The sequence below is a fragment of the Pagrus major genome, chromosome 21 (genome assembly GCF_040436345.1).
Source record: "Pagrus major chromosome 21, Pma_NU_1.0".
NCBI lineage: Eukaryota > Metazoa > Chordata > Actinopteri > Spariformes > Sparidae > Pagrus > Pagrus major.
The window spans coordinates 9,714,353-9,726,771 of NC_133235.1; the positions used below are offsets into that span (position 1 = coordinate 9,714,353).

At 40.1% G+C, this 12,419-nt stretch overlaps 1 protein-coding gene across 1 annotated transcript in view; it reads left to right on the top strand.

Moving 5' to 3' along the window:
* LOC141016360 (sodium channel protein type 2 subunit alpha-like) overlaps positions 1 to 10,356 on the top strand; it is a 38,201-nt gene extending 27,845 nt beyond the window's left edge. The window contains exons 17-26 of the mRNA XM_073490666.1: positions 1,614 to 1,731; positions 1,835 to 1,989; positions 3,014 to 3,187; positions 5,049 to 5,171; positions 6,484 to 6,756; positions 6,870 to 6,923; positions 7,007 to 7,148; positions 7,424 to 7,524; positions 7,629 to 7,899; positions 9,125 to 10,356. Of these exons, the coding sequence (XP_073346767.1) occupies positions 1,614 to 1,731; positions 1,835 to 1,989; positions 3,014 to 3,187; positions 5,049 to 5,171; positions 6,484 to 6,756; positions 6,870 to 6,923; positions 7,007 to 7,148; positions 7,424 to 7,524; positions 7,629 to 7,899; positions 9,125 to 10,356 (2,643 nt within the window). The remainder of the gene's footprint in view (positions 1 to 1,613; positions 1,732 to 1,834; positions 1,990 to 3,013; positions 3,188 to 5,048; positions 5,172 to 6,483; positions 6,757 to 6,869; positions 6,924 to 7,006; positions 7,149 to 7,423; positions 7,525 to 7,628; positions 7,900 to 9,124) is intronic.
* The last annotated feature ends 2,063 nt before the right edge of the window (positions 10,357 to 12,419 follow it).

Here is a 12,419-nt window from a genome sequence, read left to right on the forward strand (position 1 = left end):
TAGTTATTTAAAGGTTGTTCGATTTGTTTATTCAGTCATGACAACAAAGACAGTTTGTTTATTTAGTTTGTTTAGGTGTATACAATTTGCCAATGAAGATCTTTTCTCTTCTGATCAGAATTTCTTCCCCAAAACTACATAGTGCACCTTTAAGTCTTACCATGACTGTGAGGTTACACTGTGAAGATTTGGAGATATATCGTGTTCGTTGCTGAGCTTAAGAGGCGCTGGTAGGTGGACTTCTGATACCTTTTGACAGAGCCAGGCTAGCTGTTTGTGCCACACTAAGCTAAGCTAACCAGCTGCTGGTCTTAGCATGGTTTCAAGCCTCTCATCTAATTCTCAGCAAGAAACTGCATAATCGTATTCCCTAAAATGTCCAAAACTCTTCCTTTAAATTCCTCTTGTTTAAATAACAGAGAAGTGATGTGATTGGCTGAGAGAATCAATATCATCGTCACAGTCCTATTGCTTTACTCTAATTCGCCCTTCCTGTTTCTCCTGGATTCCTCTTGTCTCTCACTGTCCTGTGGGTATTTGTTGAGGTGGAGGGTGTGTCGCTCCTGTCCTCTCTGGCAGGCAGACAGCAGCAGGCCAGATGTGGAGCCAGGCCCTGCAGAGCAGATTATACTGACACAGCTGAGGAGAGCCAGGCAGGGCCAGGCTGATCTGAGCGGGCTGCAGTCTGGCGCGCTCTCTCTCTCTTCCTCTTTCCCTGCCGTGCTCCGCTCCACAACAAACCAGAATTAGGCTTCAGGGAAAATGGAAATGAAAAAAAAAAAAAAAACCTCCTCCAGCCCTCCATCAGCTTAACTGGGCATCAGCAGCTGCTCAGCAATAAAGAAGGATGCATTTTACATGTGTAAAGCTTTAAATACAGGAAAATGGCAAGATTGTGGGTATTAGGAAGTTAGTTGTGAATTAATTGTCACCCATTTTACATTTTTTTTAAAAAGTAGATCACTTTAAAGCATAAAACAGCCTTTGTGCACACGTATCTCAGCTTCATACTCAGAATTATCACTAAGCTTGCTGTTAGATACAAGGTAGAGTTCCAAAATGCCTTCAGTGCACTTTGTCTCCGCTCTGTCTTCGGGCACTGAGACTGGCAGTGTAGTAATCTGGTCTCCAGGTCCTGTGGATGCTCTTTAATGCTGGATTAGACTTCGCACTGGTTTATAGGATTGAAGCTGCACCTCTGTCCTATAAATCATGTGAAATATGTTGCTGTTACAACACACGAAAATCTCATCAAAATTGTATTACGGCTCTGAAGAGATTGAAAGGAAAGGCAGTACATCTAGGTGAGCCAGCTTTGATGGGATCAATCCAGACTGAATACAGGGCAGAAAAATGCTGCTGCGCTGCTTGGAAACTTTTAAGCATATTGCACGTATGGCCACGCCCCAATCAGTGATGTCACTGCAGATGTTTAGCCTTTGACAACTGATGGATAACACCTGCAAAACCCACCAATACAACCAACTGTTGGTTATGTAACGGAGGTTTATTTTCTGTGCTTTACATGTGTTCAAGTGACCAGTTAAGTACATAATGGATCTCAGATTATAATAAGACATTGGCTGGTAACATTGATACTTTGCACTACGCAGGAGAAGGTCAGCCTATCAGAGGGCAGCACGGTGGATCTGAGGAAGCCTGGAGAGGAGATGGAGAACTTATCAGTGCTGGATGAAGAGAGTATGGAGCCGGAGGAATGCTTCCCAGAATGTGAGAATTAAGAGTCGTCGGCATTCATTTAAAAGTTATTTTTACTCCACAGTTGGTCCGTGTGGTATAATCTATGCTGGTTTGTCTTTGCCTTCCCACTCAGTCTGCTCGAGGCACTGTCAGTGTTGTGAGATCGATACCAGCCGCGGTCTGGGTCAGGCCTGGTGGAGGCTGAGGAAGACCTGCTACCAGATCGTGGAGCACAGCTGGTTCGAGACTTTCATCATCTTCATGATCCTGCTCAGCAGTGGGGCTCTGGTACGGCTTCTAGATACTTTAAGATAAATAATGATACACTTTGAAAAAAAAAGAAAAAGGGAACATTGTTTAATCCTCAAGATTTTAGTTATGGTTGATGTGGCGTCACCTGTTGCACGTGTGGTTTAATACTACATTTGTCAGAAGTAGAAACACAAACAGAAGAGCGACTGGTGTGTCATTTTCTCACAGTGTTACACACATGTTTACAACACATTTTCAACACATTACATTGTTATGATGAGTTTTGTTTGTAGTTAGCACCTACGTCTGACAAATTGTTATAGACCTGAGATTTGTGTTAATCCCTTTACAGAGAAATTCAGTAAGATTCAGTTCAGTTACAACAGTGGTGTCGCACTCAGACACTGTGGGGGCGCCAAATCACACAACGTGCCAATTTCTACATATTGTTGCTTTAATAATTAAATCTAATTAAAGTGGCAGCAGCAGGAAATGTTTGGTCGTGCATTAGCAGGTACTTAATGCCCCCCAGATACAGCTGTAGGAGAGTGAACAGTTGATAGTGAGACTAATAACAATGTGGTAGACAATTTAAATTCAGAGCAGGAATGGCCGCCACTAACAAATCAACTTCTACAGGAGGTCCTTACTGAATGTGAATTTAAAAAATAGGCTGCAAATAATAAAACATTTCTAGAAGTTGAATTGGAATTTCTGCTTTCTTCCCTTCAGTGTCTGGTACCTGTTCTGTGACTGAATGCAGTGTTTGCCAGCTCCTTTATAAGCTGGAGAACTTATTTCAATACAGCCAATTAAATCTTCGCATTAAGCAGCATTGTATCATATCAGAGCAGACTGTCACCCTGTCACAGCCAGACAGCAGCCTGCTGTACGAGCCACAGACTTTTAACAACAACCACATCACCAACTTGAACACGTCTTGTGACTTGACCTTAACTTGTTCACTGGGTAAAAATGCACTGCTAACAAAAGTTTGCATGCTAGATTATTAGTAATTGTGGTGACGTTTTCTCAAACTGCTGTCGCTACTCTGCTGCAGGCATTTGAAGATATCTACATAGAGAAGAGGAAAGTGGTAAAGGTGGTGTTGGAGTCTGCCGACAAGGTCTTCTCCTACATCTTTGTGCTGGAGATGTTCCTCAAGTGGATTGCGTACGGCTTCAAGAAATATTTCACCAACTACTGGTGCTGGCTTGACTTTCTCATCGTGGATGTAAGTGAACATTTAGCTGTAACTCACATGTTATGTCGCACTATGAGAGGATGCTGGCAATTAAAAATCACATGTTGGGAATTCAGATTCAGTTGTAATCCCTCTCACTGTATCTGAACGTAGTGTGTTATGATTGTGGGATTTACAGCTTGGAAAGTGTCATATTATTCACAGGAAAGCACTTGACAATTCATTTATGCTTTGCAATAACTGGCTAATTTCTGGACCAAAATTCTGTTAAAACAACCCCCATTTAAAACCAATTAAAACAGTCAATTAACTGGAAATATACAGACTGCTTAATCACACTCTAAACTGTTGTTTCACTGTAGAATTTACATTTGCTTTCATGCCAGGATTTTGCCAGACAAATACAAAGAAGTGCTCCATCGACTGGAGTCATGTTACACTTTGTGAGCGTCTTCATGCAAACTGTTGGGTAAATTAGATGTGGCTCTGTAGTGTGTAGTCGCTCGAAGTGCCCGAGGCGTGCAGCCCGAGGCCTGACTTGACCTCTGATCTCACCTGCTGTTACACAGATCGCCACAGACCGCTCTATTGTTAGGGTAAGTTGTAGTTAGCAGGTCCCAGGTGAGTATGGGCTCTGAGACTGGAAAACGTGCATCTGCATCACAAATGCTTCTGTGTTTCTTCACTCGTAAGTGCTTTCTGTTGTGATATCAAAAGCCACTGTCTTGTTTCTAAACAATTGCACTTCTTAGAAATGTGCTAAAATTTTTGTGGTGCTATAAACAGTCATTCTTTGAATCGCTTACTTCAGGACCTTGGCTTTTATATCAAGAACAACTGCAGTGCCATGTACTTTTAGGTTTATCTACAGAAGATCTGGTGTTTATTATCCAGCTTTTTAAACCTATAAATATGTTGCCTAACAGACATTATACTTATTGTTAATTAAGAAATGTGCCGGTTGAGTTTATGTCTAAACTGTGTGTTATTTGTCAGACCTGCTCTGTTTCTCTCTATGAAAAGTGCCACCTTACTTTCCTTTACTATGATTTTTTATTTCTCCGTCTGTACTTTCTTTGAGCCAAAAACTTCTCTTGTCCCAAAAATAATTTTTTTTTGAGTATCTTCTTTAGATATATTGGACAAACACATGTGTAAATAGACTTTTATAAAGAAATACAGACCATTGGGGCCTTATTGGTCCTAAATTGTTTTTAATGAACTTATTGGATCAATTGGATGCAAATTGGCAAACAAATTTGGCAAAGACAGATATAAATTCTTTATAAAACTCACTCTATTTGATATATATACATATTGAATATGCATATATAGCTGAGTATGCATGCATGGACGCTATTTGTCTATATGTGCATACTTGTCTGTGTTTTGTCATCATCAATCATGACATGAATTTTCTTTCATTTTTTTATCATGCCATTGTCATTCATAGCTGTCATCCACGGGTCATTCAACAGCGGAATACCATTTTGTTTTGTTCTGGATGTAGAATAGAGTGGAAGTCTAAATTTGCTAAAAGATGATACAACAACCAAAACTAAATCTTAAACCTCGAAAATTAAGTCATCGTGTTCCTAACTGTGGAATGTCCCAAAATACACAAAAACTCTTGGCTCTTCAAATGTTTTCTACCTGTCTTTTATTATCTTTTTTATACTTTTTTTTTAAAAAGTTATATAATTGCTCAAAAAATATATGCAGTTCCTTGACAAATGTGTTGATAGGACTATGTGATATTGCTTTATTCAGTGCATTATACAATATTTTTGAAAAAAATATATATTGCCACTTTTCTCCCCAAATGTTTAAACATGAAGAAGAATCGACTTACACTTTTAAATTTATACATGTCTTCCTGTACTTCATGTAGGTGTCCTTGATAAGCCTCGTAGCAAATTCACTTGGATATTCTGACTTTGCTGCGATCAAGTCACTGAGGACCCTGCGGGCTTTGAGACCTCTCAGAGCTCTGTCCAGATTTGAGGGCATGCGGGTGAGAAAAAAAAGTTTTCTGAGCTGATGTCACATATCCTGTTCTGTTATCTGTTACATCAGTAATAATGCAGAGGTTCTGAGCAAATTGTATCAACAACTGTTGGATGGTTTGCCATAAAATTTGGGTCAGACATTATAATCACCTTGGTGATCCCTTGACTTTTCCTCTAGTGCTAGCATCAGATAAAAAAATTAATTTGTCAAATAAACTTGTGATATTCCCATCAGCCTCAGCTCTACTTGGTGTTAAGTACTGATTAGCACATGATAGCATAAACTACGCTTAACAAATATGGCTAATATGGTAATATTCAACCTGCTGAACGCCAGCCTGCTCGTATTTGTGTCACTGTCAGCATGTTAGCATGTAAACATGAGCAGTTAGCTTAATGTATTGTTGTGCCTAAGTACAGAATCACACAGCCGCTAGCCCCAGAATATTGGCCGTAGCTCGCTCAGGCTAAGGCTGCGTTAGTAAATATAATTTACATCATACACTTAAATGAAAGCTTGGAAGTAGAACCTGGTCTTTCTGTATGAATTAGCGAACGTGCCATTTGTAGTGTAGGTCAATGTTTAACAGTTAAAATCAACAACGTAGCCAGTAATGCCATATTTGCCAAAATGTTTGTATGTTAACTGACACCTCAACTAAAACAAGTTATCTAAATATGTCTGCCTATCTATTGTAACGTTAGCTAAATGACATTTGCATTTCAACACAACACATCAATACCTAATGTAAGAAAATCAAATTTACCATTATGATTTGTATCCAAGCATGTGTGTTGAAGTACTTTGGCTAATTTACCCATCAGTCCACGGTTCCCACATCAAGCTAGGATTGCTATTTCAGCTGTACATAAAACACTGACTTTGTCTCCTCAGACAGACAGAGTGCCCTGAGTGGGCTCTGCCACTCTGAGAGTGTGATGCTCTGAATAACCCAATGGTTCATTCCAACAGTGCTCCGGTCCAGTTTGTGCGAGATTGCGCTCTGCTGCTAGTAGTGACTATGTACAAACACACCCTCAATCACTGTCAGATGATAGCATTGCATTTAAAGCTGAAGGCACTCAGTCAACACAAACGTACACCGATGTTTAAATCTGCTTAAATCTGTTTAGTTAACATCTAAATTATTAGCTCAATCATGAGCTAAATAAGAACTAGCCTCATAATCAGACTAAAATGTAATTCATTTTTAAAAACCATCAGATATGTGGGCACCGATTCAGAGATCTGAAGCCAGGCTAGTAGACAATGTCAGTGCTTTAGGACTAACCTGTATCTTTTCCGTTGCTCATCAGGTGGTGGTGAACGCTCTTATAGGAGCCATCCCCTCCATTATGAATGTGCTGCTCGTGTGTCTCATCTTCTGGCTCATCTTCAGCATCATGGGGGTCAACCTGTTCGCCGGCAAGTTCGGGAAGTGTGTGAACAGAACAGGCTTCATCCACAGCGTCTCTTTAGTCAACAACAAGTCAGAGTGCCTCTCTATGAATGACACCCAGTTCTACTGGACAAAAGTGAAGGTCAACTTTGACAACGTTGGACTCGGCTACCTTTCTCTTCTGCAAGTGGTGAGTTTTTTCTGCTGCACTGTTTGGAGTTTGTCAGATCTGTCAAACACACTTTTAGGAATGTGGAATATAATAATGCCAGCTTTGTTAACTCATCTTATATTGTATTATAGGCTACATTTAAAGGATGGATGGAAATAATGCATGCAGCTGTAGATTCAAGAGGAGTAAGTATATCTTTCTACTTCCAGGACCTACATCCTAAACATGTCACAGTAACCAGCTGACTTATAAAACTGTTTGGTTTCAGGTGGAGGAACAACCCATCAGAGAAATCAACCTCTACATGTACCTATACTTTGTCGTCTTCATCATATTCGGCTCCTTCTTCACCCTCAATCTCTTCATCGGTGTCATTATTGACAATTTCAATCAGCAGAAGAGAAAGATGAGTATTGACAACACTGATTTCAGGCCTATTTACTCTGTATTTGCAAGTTATTCTGTGACTGTACAAGATGGATGCAACTTATTAGCCAATCAAGTAATTACACAGTCATGGATTTCAGATATTTTACATTTTTCAATCTTCAGGGAAAACCAAAAACTAACTGACCCAGATTTGAGGGAAACTGCTTGTATTCGCCACCTTCTGTTGATCACTGATCGATTCTTTCTTCCATTTTTTCTGTAAAAATAATGTTATTTTTTTTTTGCCTTTACTTAGGTGGACAGGATATCTTTATGACTGAAGAACAGAAGAAGTACTATAATGCTATGAAGAAATTAGGATCTAAAAAGCCTCAAAAACCAATACCAAGGCCTGGGGTAAAACGATAACACCAGAAAAACACATCATCTGCTAACATGCTCAATAATATTGTACTGATAGTGTTACATTCACTGACTGATTTGCTGTTTGTTTTTCATAGAACGCGCTCCAAGCCTTCTTCTTCGATCTCGTCTCAAAGCAAGCCTTTGACATCATGATCATGATGCTCATCATCTTCAACATGGTGACCATGATGGTGGAAACCGATGAGCAGTCGGACCGCATGGAGACCATCCTCAACAAGATCAACCTGGTCTTCATTGTGGTCTTCACCACCGAATGCCTCATCAAGATCATCGCCCTCCGCTGTTATTTCTTCACAGTTGCGTGGAACATCTTTGATTTCGTGGTGATAATTCTCTCCATCGTAGGTAAGTAGAGACGCACTGCCAAAAAGAGATACCTCAGTACCTATTACCTCTGCCAAGGGGATTATTTATTTAGGTTGTTGTGTTTTTGTTAGTACCAATGGTTTATTGTTGTTTGTTTGCAGAATATCTTTTTTAAAATATGGCTGGAAAGGGGATTTTTTTTGTTTTGTTTCTACTTTCTCATGGACAACCTGGCAGATGTATTCATGTGTATATACTGGATATCCAACATATTCTCACTACCAACTCCAATAACCCAAAATCACAAACACATTGCCTCAGTGGGCTTTATAATCTGTACAGTAAACAATATCCTCTGTCATTAGACCCCTTGTAGCAGGAAAGACAGGCCACACAAGATAATTAGCAAAAAATATGAATGAAAGAAAAGAATGTATATAGATTTTGATTTTAGAGTACAGATATAAGGAGATTGTAAAACAGAAGTGAGCACTGATCCATGGGGGCCCAAGGGTATGACGAATACATATTTACATACTTACCCCTCCAGCTCCACTATGGCACATGCAGGGCTCCACAGTCAAGAAAGCAAAATTAAATATGTAATGTTTGCTTTGGCTTTCAAAATAAAGCTTGCTGACACAGTTTACATATTATAGCATGTTATGACTTTTGAAGTTTTATTAATGTTGTAAAAAAGTTGCGGTTTGGTTAGGTTTAGGCACCAAAACTGCTTGGTTGGTTTAAGGAAAAGATCATGCTCGGTTTCAATAACTACATTTCCTAGGTGTGTTTGGTCATGTCATTTTTGTAACTAACGTTACGGTATTTACGTGAGTTAGCTCACTTACAGAGTAACAAAACATAAACACTTCAACTTTGACACTTGGTCACAGAGGACTCCAACCCGAGTCACCCTGACCACACCCCAACTTGGACTTGTCTCGCTCTTCCCGCTCTAGTACTACACTAAAGGGGCGCCTCGAGAAATGATGCTGGAGGGGAACCTACAGCATCATGCTAGGGACCACTGCCCAGGGTCGTACTTAATGCGTCGGGAGTGAGAACAAGCTCTTATTAACGTATAAAATGGCTATTATTAACAGAGCTGCGGGTAACTGCAGAGTCGAGTAAAAGTGTTTTTTTTTGTTTTTCACTTCTATCCCTGTCATGTTACACATGTGGTCATTTGATTGTTAATATCATCATCATTATTGTGCAGTGAGATAACCCATCCTCACCTCGTCTTTCTCTGTCTTTTCAGGAATCGTTCTTGCAGACATCATTGAGAAGTACTTTGTATCTCCAACCCTGTTTCGAGTCATCAGACTGGCGAGGATAGGACGTGTTCTTCGACTTATACGTGCAGCCAAAGGAATAAGGACTTTACTGTTTGCCTTAATGATGTCCATGCCAGCTCTGTTCAACATTGGCCTCCTGCTTTTCCTCGTCATGTTCATCTATGCTATCTTCGGTATGGCGAACTTTGCCTACGTGAAAAAACAAGACGGGGTTGACGACATGTTTAACTTTGAGACCTTTGGGAATAGCATGATCTGCCTTTTTCAGATCAGCACCTCGGCAGGTTGGGACAACCTCCTGAGTCCCATCATGTCCAGCTCCCCCGACGAGTGTGACGTTAACTTTGTCAATACTGGCACTAACACCCGTGGAAACTGTGGCAGCCCCTCAGTGGGCATAGCTTTCTTTGTCAGTTACATAATCATCTCTTTCCTCATTGTGGTAAATATGTATATAGCTATCATTCTGGAGAACTTCAGCGTTGCCACAGAGGAGAGTACAGAGCCGCTGAGCGAGGATGACTTTGAAATGTTCTATGAGGTTTGGGAGAAGTTTGATTCTGAGGCCACACAGTTCATTGAGTTTTCCATGCTGTCGATATTCGCTGATACTTTGTCGGAGCCGCTGCGCATAGCCAAGCCCAACATGGTCAAGCTGATCTCCATGGACCTTCCCATGGTCAGCGGGGATAGGATCCACTGTCTGGACATCCTGTTTGCCTTCACAAAGCGTGTCCTGGGAGAGTCGGGTGAGATGGATGCACTCAAGCAGCAAATGGAGGAGAAGTTCATGCTGACCAACCCCTCCAAGGTTTCCCACGAGCCCATCACTTCCACACTGCGCCGCAAACTGGAGGAGGTGTCGGCGATCATCATCCAGAGGTGTTACAGGAGGCATTTGGTGCGCCGGCAGATGAAGCAGGCATCCTACCTCTACAGACAGATAAACTACGAGACTGTAGTGGATGTGGAGAGCGCTCCAGAAACAGAGGGCCTGATAGCCTCCATGATACAGCACTTTGGACCTGTGGGGTTGGAGGTTGAAGAGACAACAGAGGACATTCGATTGTCCTCACCACCATCTTATGAAAGTGTGACCAGGGCAGTCAGTGACCTCACTGGGGTCGTCAGATCTATATCCAGAGACTCTGAACTCGGGGAGCCTGGTGAAAACTACGAGGAAACCTTTCTTTGAGACTCGACCGTGTGGAGAGTGTTTGTGTGGTTTTTGTCTGTTTTGTTTACAGCAGAGAATATAGATCAAAATAACTCATGGTCAAAGAGATGAACTTTTTTTTTTACATATATATTAGCAGATGCCGAGGAAATATGCTATATTTTTATGTAGATCGCAGCCTCTGTTTAAATTGAAGAAACCAGAAGTAAGTTTTGATACACAGTCACAGCCTCCATGAGAGGAGGAAAAACTTAAACTTGTCCTCACACCATCTTAAAAATGGACACTTGGCAGATAGAAGATGTTGTTATGTACTGATATACCTATATCACACATGAACAACAAGTAGGTTTACACGTGTTACCTATATTCACTCAAAACACCACAAGATCTGCAGTTTATTTAACATGAACAGCTTTACCACAGGAAACCTTTGTGAATGTTAAATTATTATTTAAAATTCTCATTAAAGGTGCAATATACGAATTGGCCACCTGTCAATTGTCACTCCAAACAAATAGGGAGTGGTACATAACCAGAATAACTGCTGACTGCTGCTGACTGTTGCTGTTACTGTAGTACTGTAGTGTTACTTTAGTAAGCCGTGCAGCTAGCAGTCCTGACTGGGAGCTTGGAGTGGAATGACAGGCAGAGGCTAGTTGGTTAACAAGCTAACTTCACTAAATATCTCTAACACAATACTAGATGTCTTTGGCATAATGTCACATTCTGTTGATAATTTCAGTTCATTTTAAAAAAAACAAAATTTCTTATGCATTTCACCTGAAGAAAACCTGCTGTCAGGGATGGTGTTCAGACATTATACAACTGTACAGTGAACACTCGCAACTAATTAGCTAAGTTCACTGAATATTCTTTGTTACAGTTGACATAGTTTAATATGTTTTGGTTGCAAAAACTCCTTGTACTTGTACAGTGAAATTCATACAAAAAATCCGTAGTGAGGCCACCTCAAGGTCACCTAAAGGCCGAAGATGAGAGAAATGCTAAAGGGACAAATACAGCCTGGTTCACCAAATAGATCAGATTCACTCGGCGGCCATTTTCCTCTGACATCAGGCTCGTACTGCTGTGCTTTCAGACTGAAAAGACAATGGATAGTGAAAATCTGGAGGGATATCAGGCCAAATTTCAAGATAAAACATATTTTTTGATAACCCATTAGCCTTCGTCAGACAACAGTTAACATTAGCATTCACCCACTTCCTAGCTAACATTATTGTTTGATGGAGTCACACCATACAAAAGGGAAAGCATAATTTTTTTTTTTTTAAATATCAACGCACATCTTTAACATATTTATTTTAGCCTGGAAGTGAAATGCACTGAATGTATTAGCTAAACAATAGCTAGGAAGTGATTGAACATGAACGTTGTTTTACCCTGAAATATGACCCAATGTCCATCATCTTTTCTGTTGCTGATTAACCAGAAGGGGGTGAAATTATAATGTTTGTCAGATTCTCTACATTTATACTACTTGCAACCTGGAAGGCAGCAGTGCAACATTATCCCAGCGTTCGAGCTTCCCACCTTGAACGTGACGTTAGAAGAGAATGGCCGCCATGTGAATGCAGTCTATTGACGAAGACAACAGAAGGGGACACAATACATACATGATAGCCTGCAAAACAAAATAAAGTTATACAAGAGGCCTCGAAAATAATTATCTTCGTTAGCGAAAAAAAGCTTAAGAGGTAGCTAATAAAAAACAAATTCAGCTAAAAATTAGCAACATTTATTACATTAAACAGCATGTAATTGAGAATTGTAATTGAGAACAGATTCAAGTAGTTGTAAATACTTATCTGTGTTTGTAACAAAAAATATTTATCAAAGAAATATATGCATGTTCGATTTTCACATTTTCTACAAACACAAATTGATTTGTAGAAATTTCCAAATATTTTAATATAGAAACAAATTCCACTCTACAAGTCCTCAGAGGTTTTGAAGCACTTTTACATCTGTGTGACTGTTTTGTTCAGCAACAAATTGTAGCCTTGCAGCTCATAAACCAGCAAACAGGCCAATTAAAGGTAGAAGAATATTGACCAGCA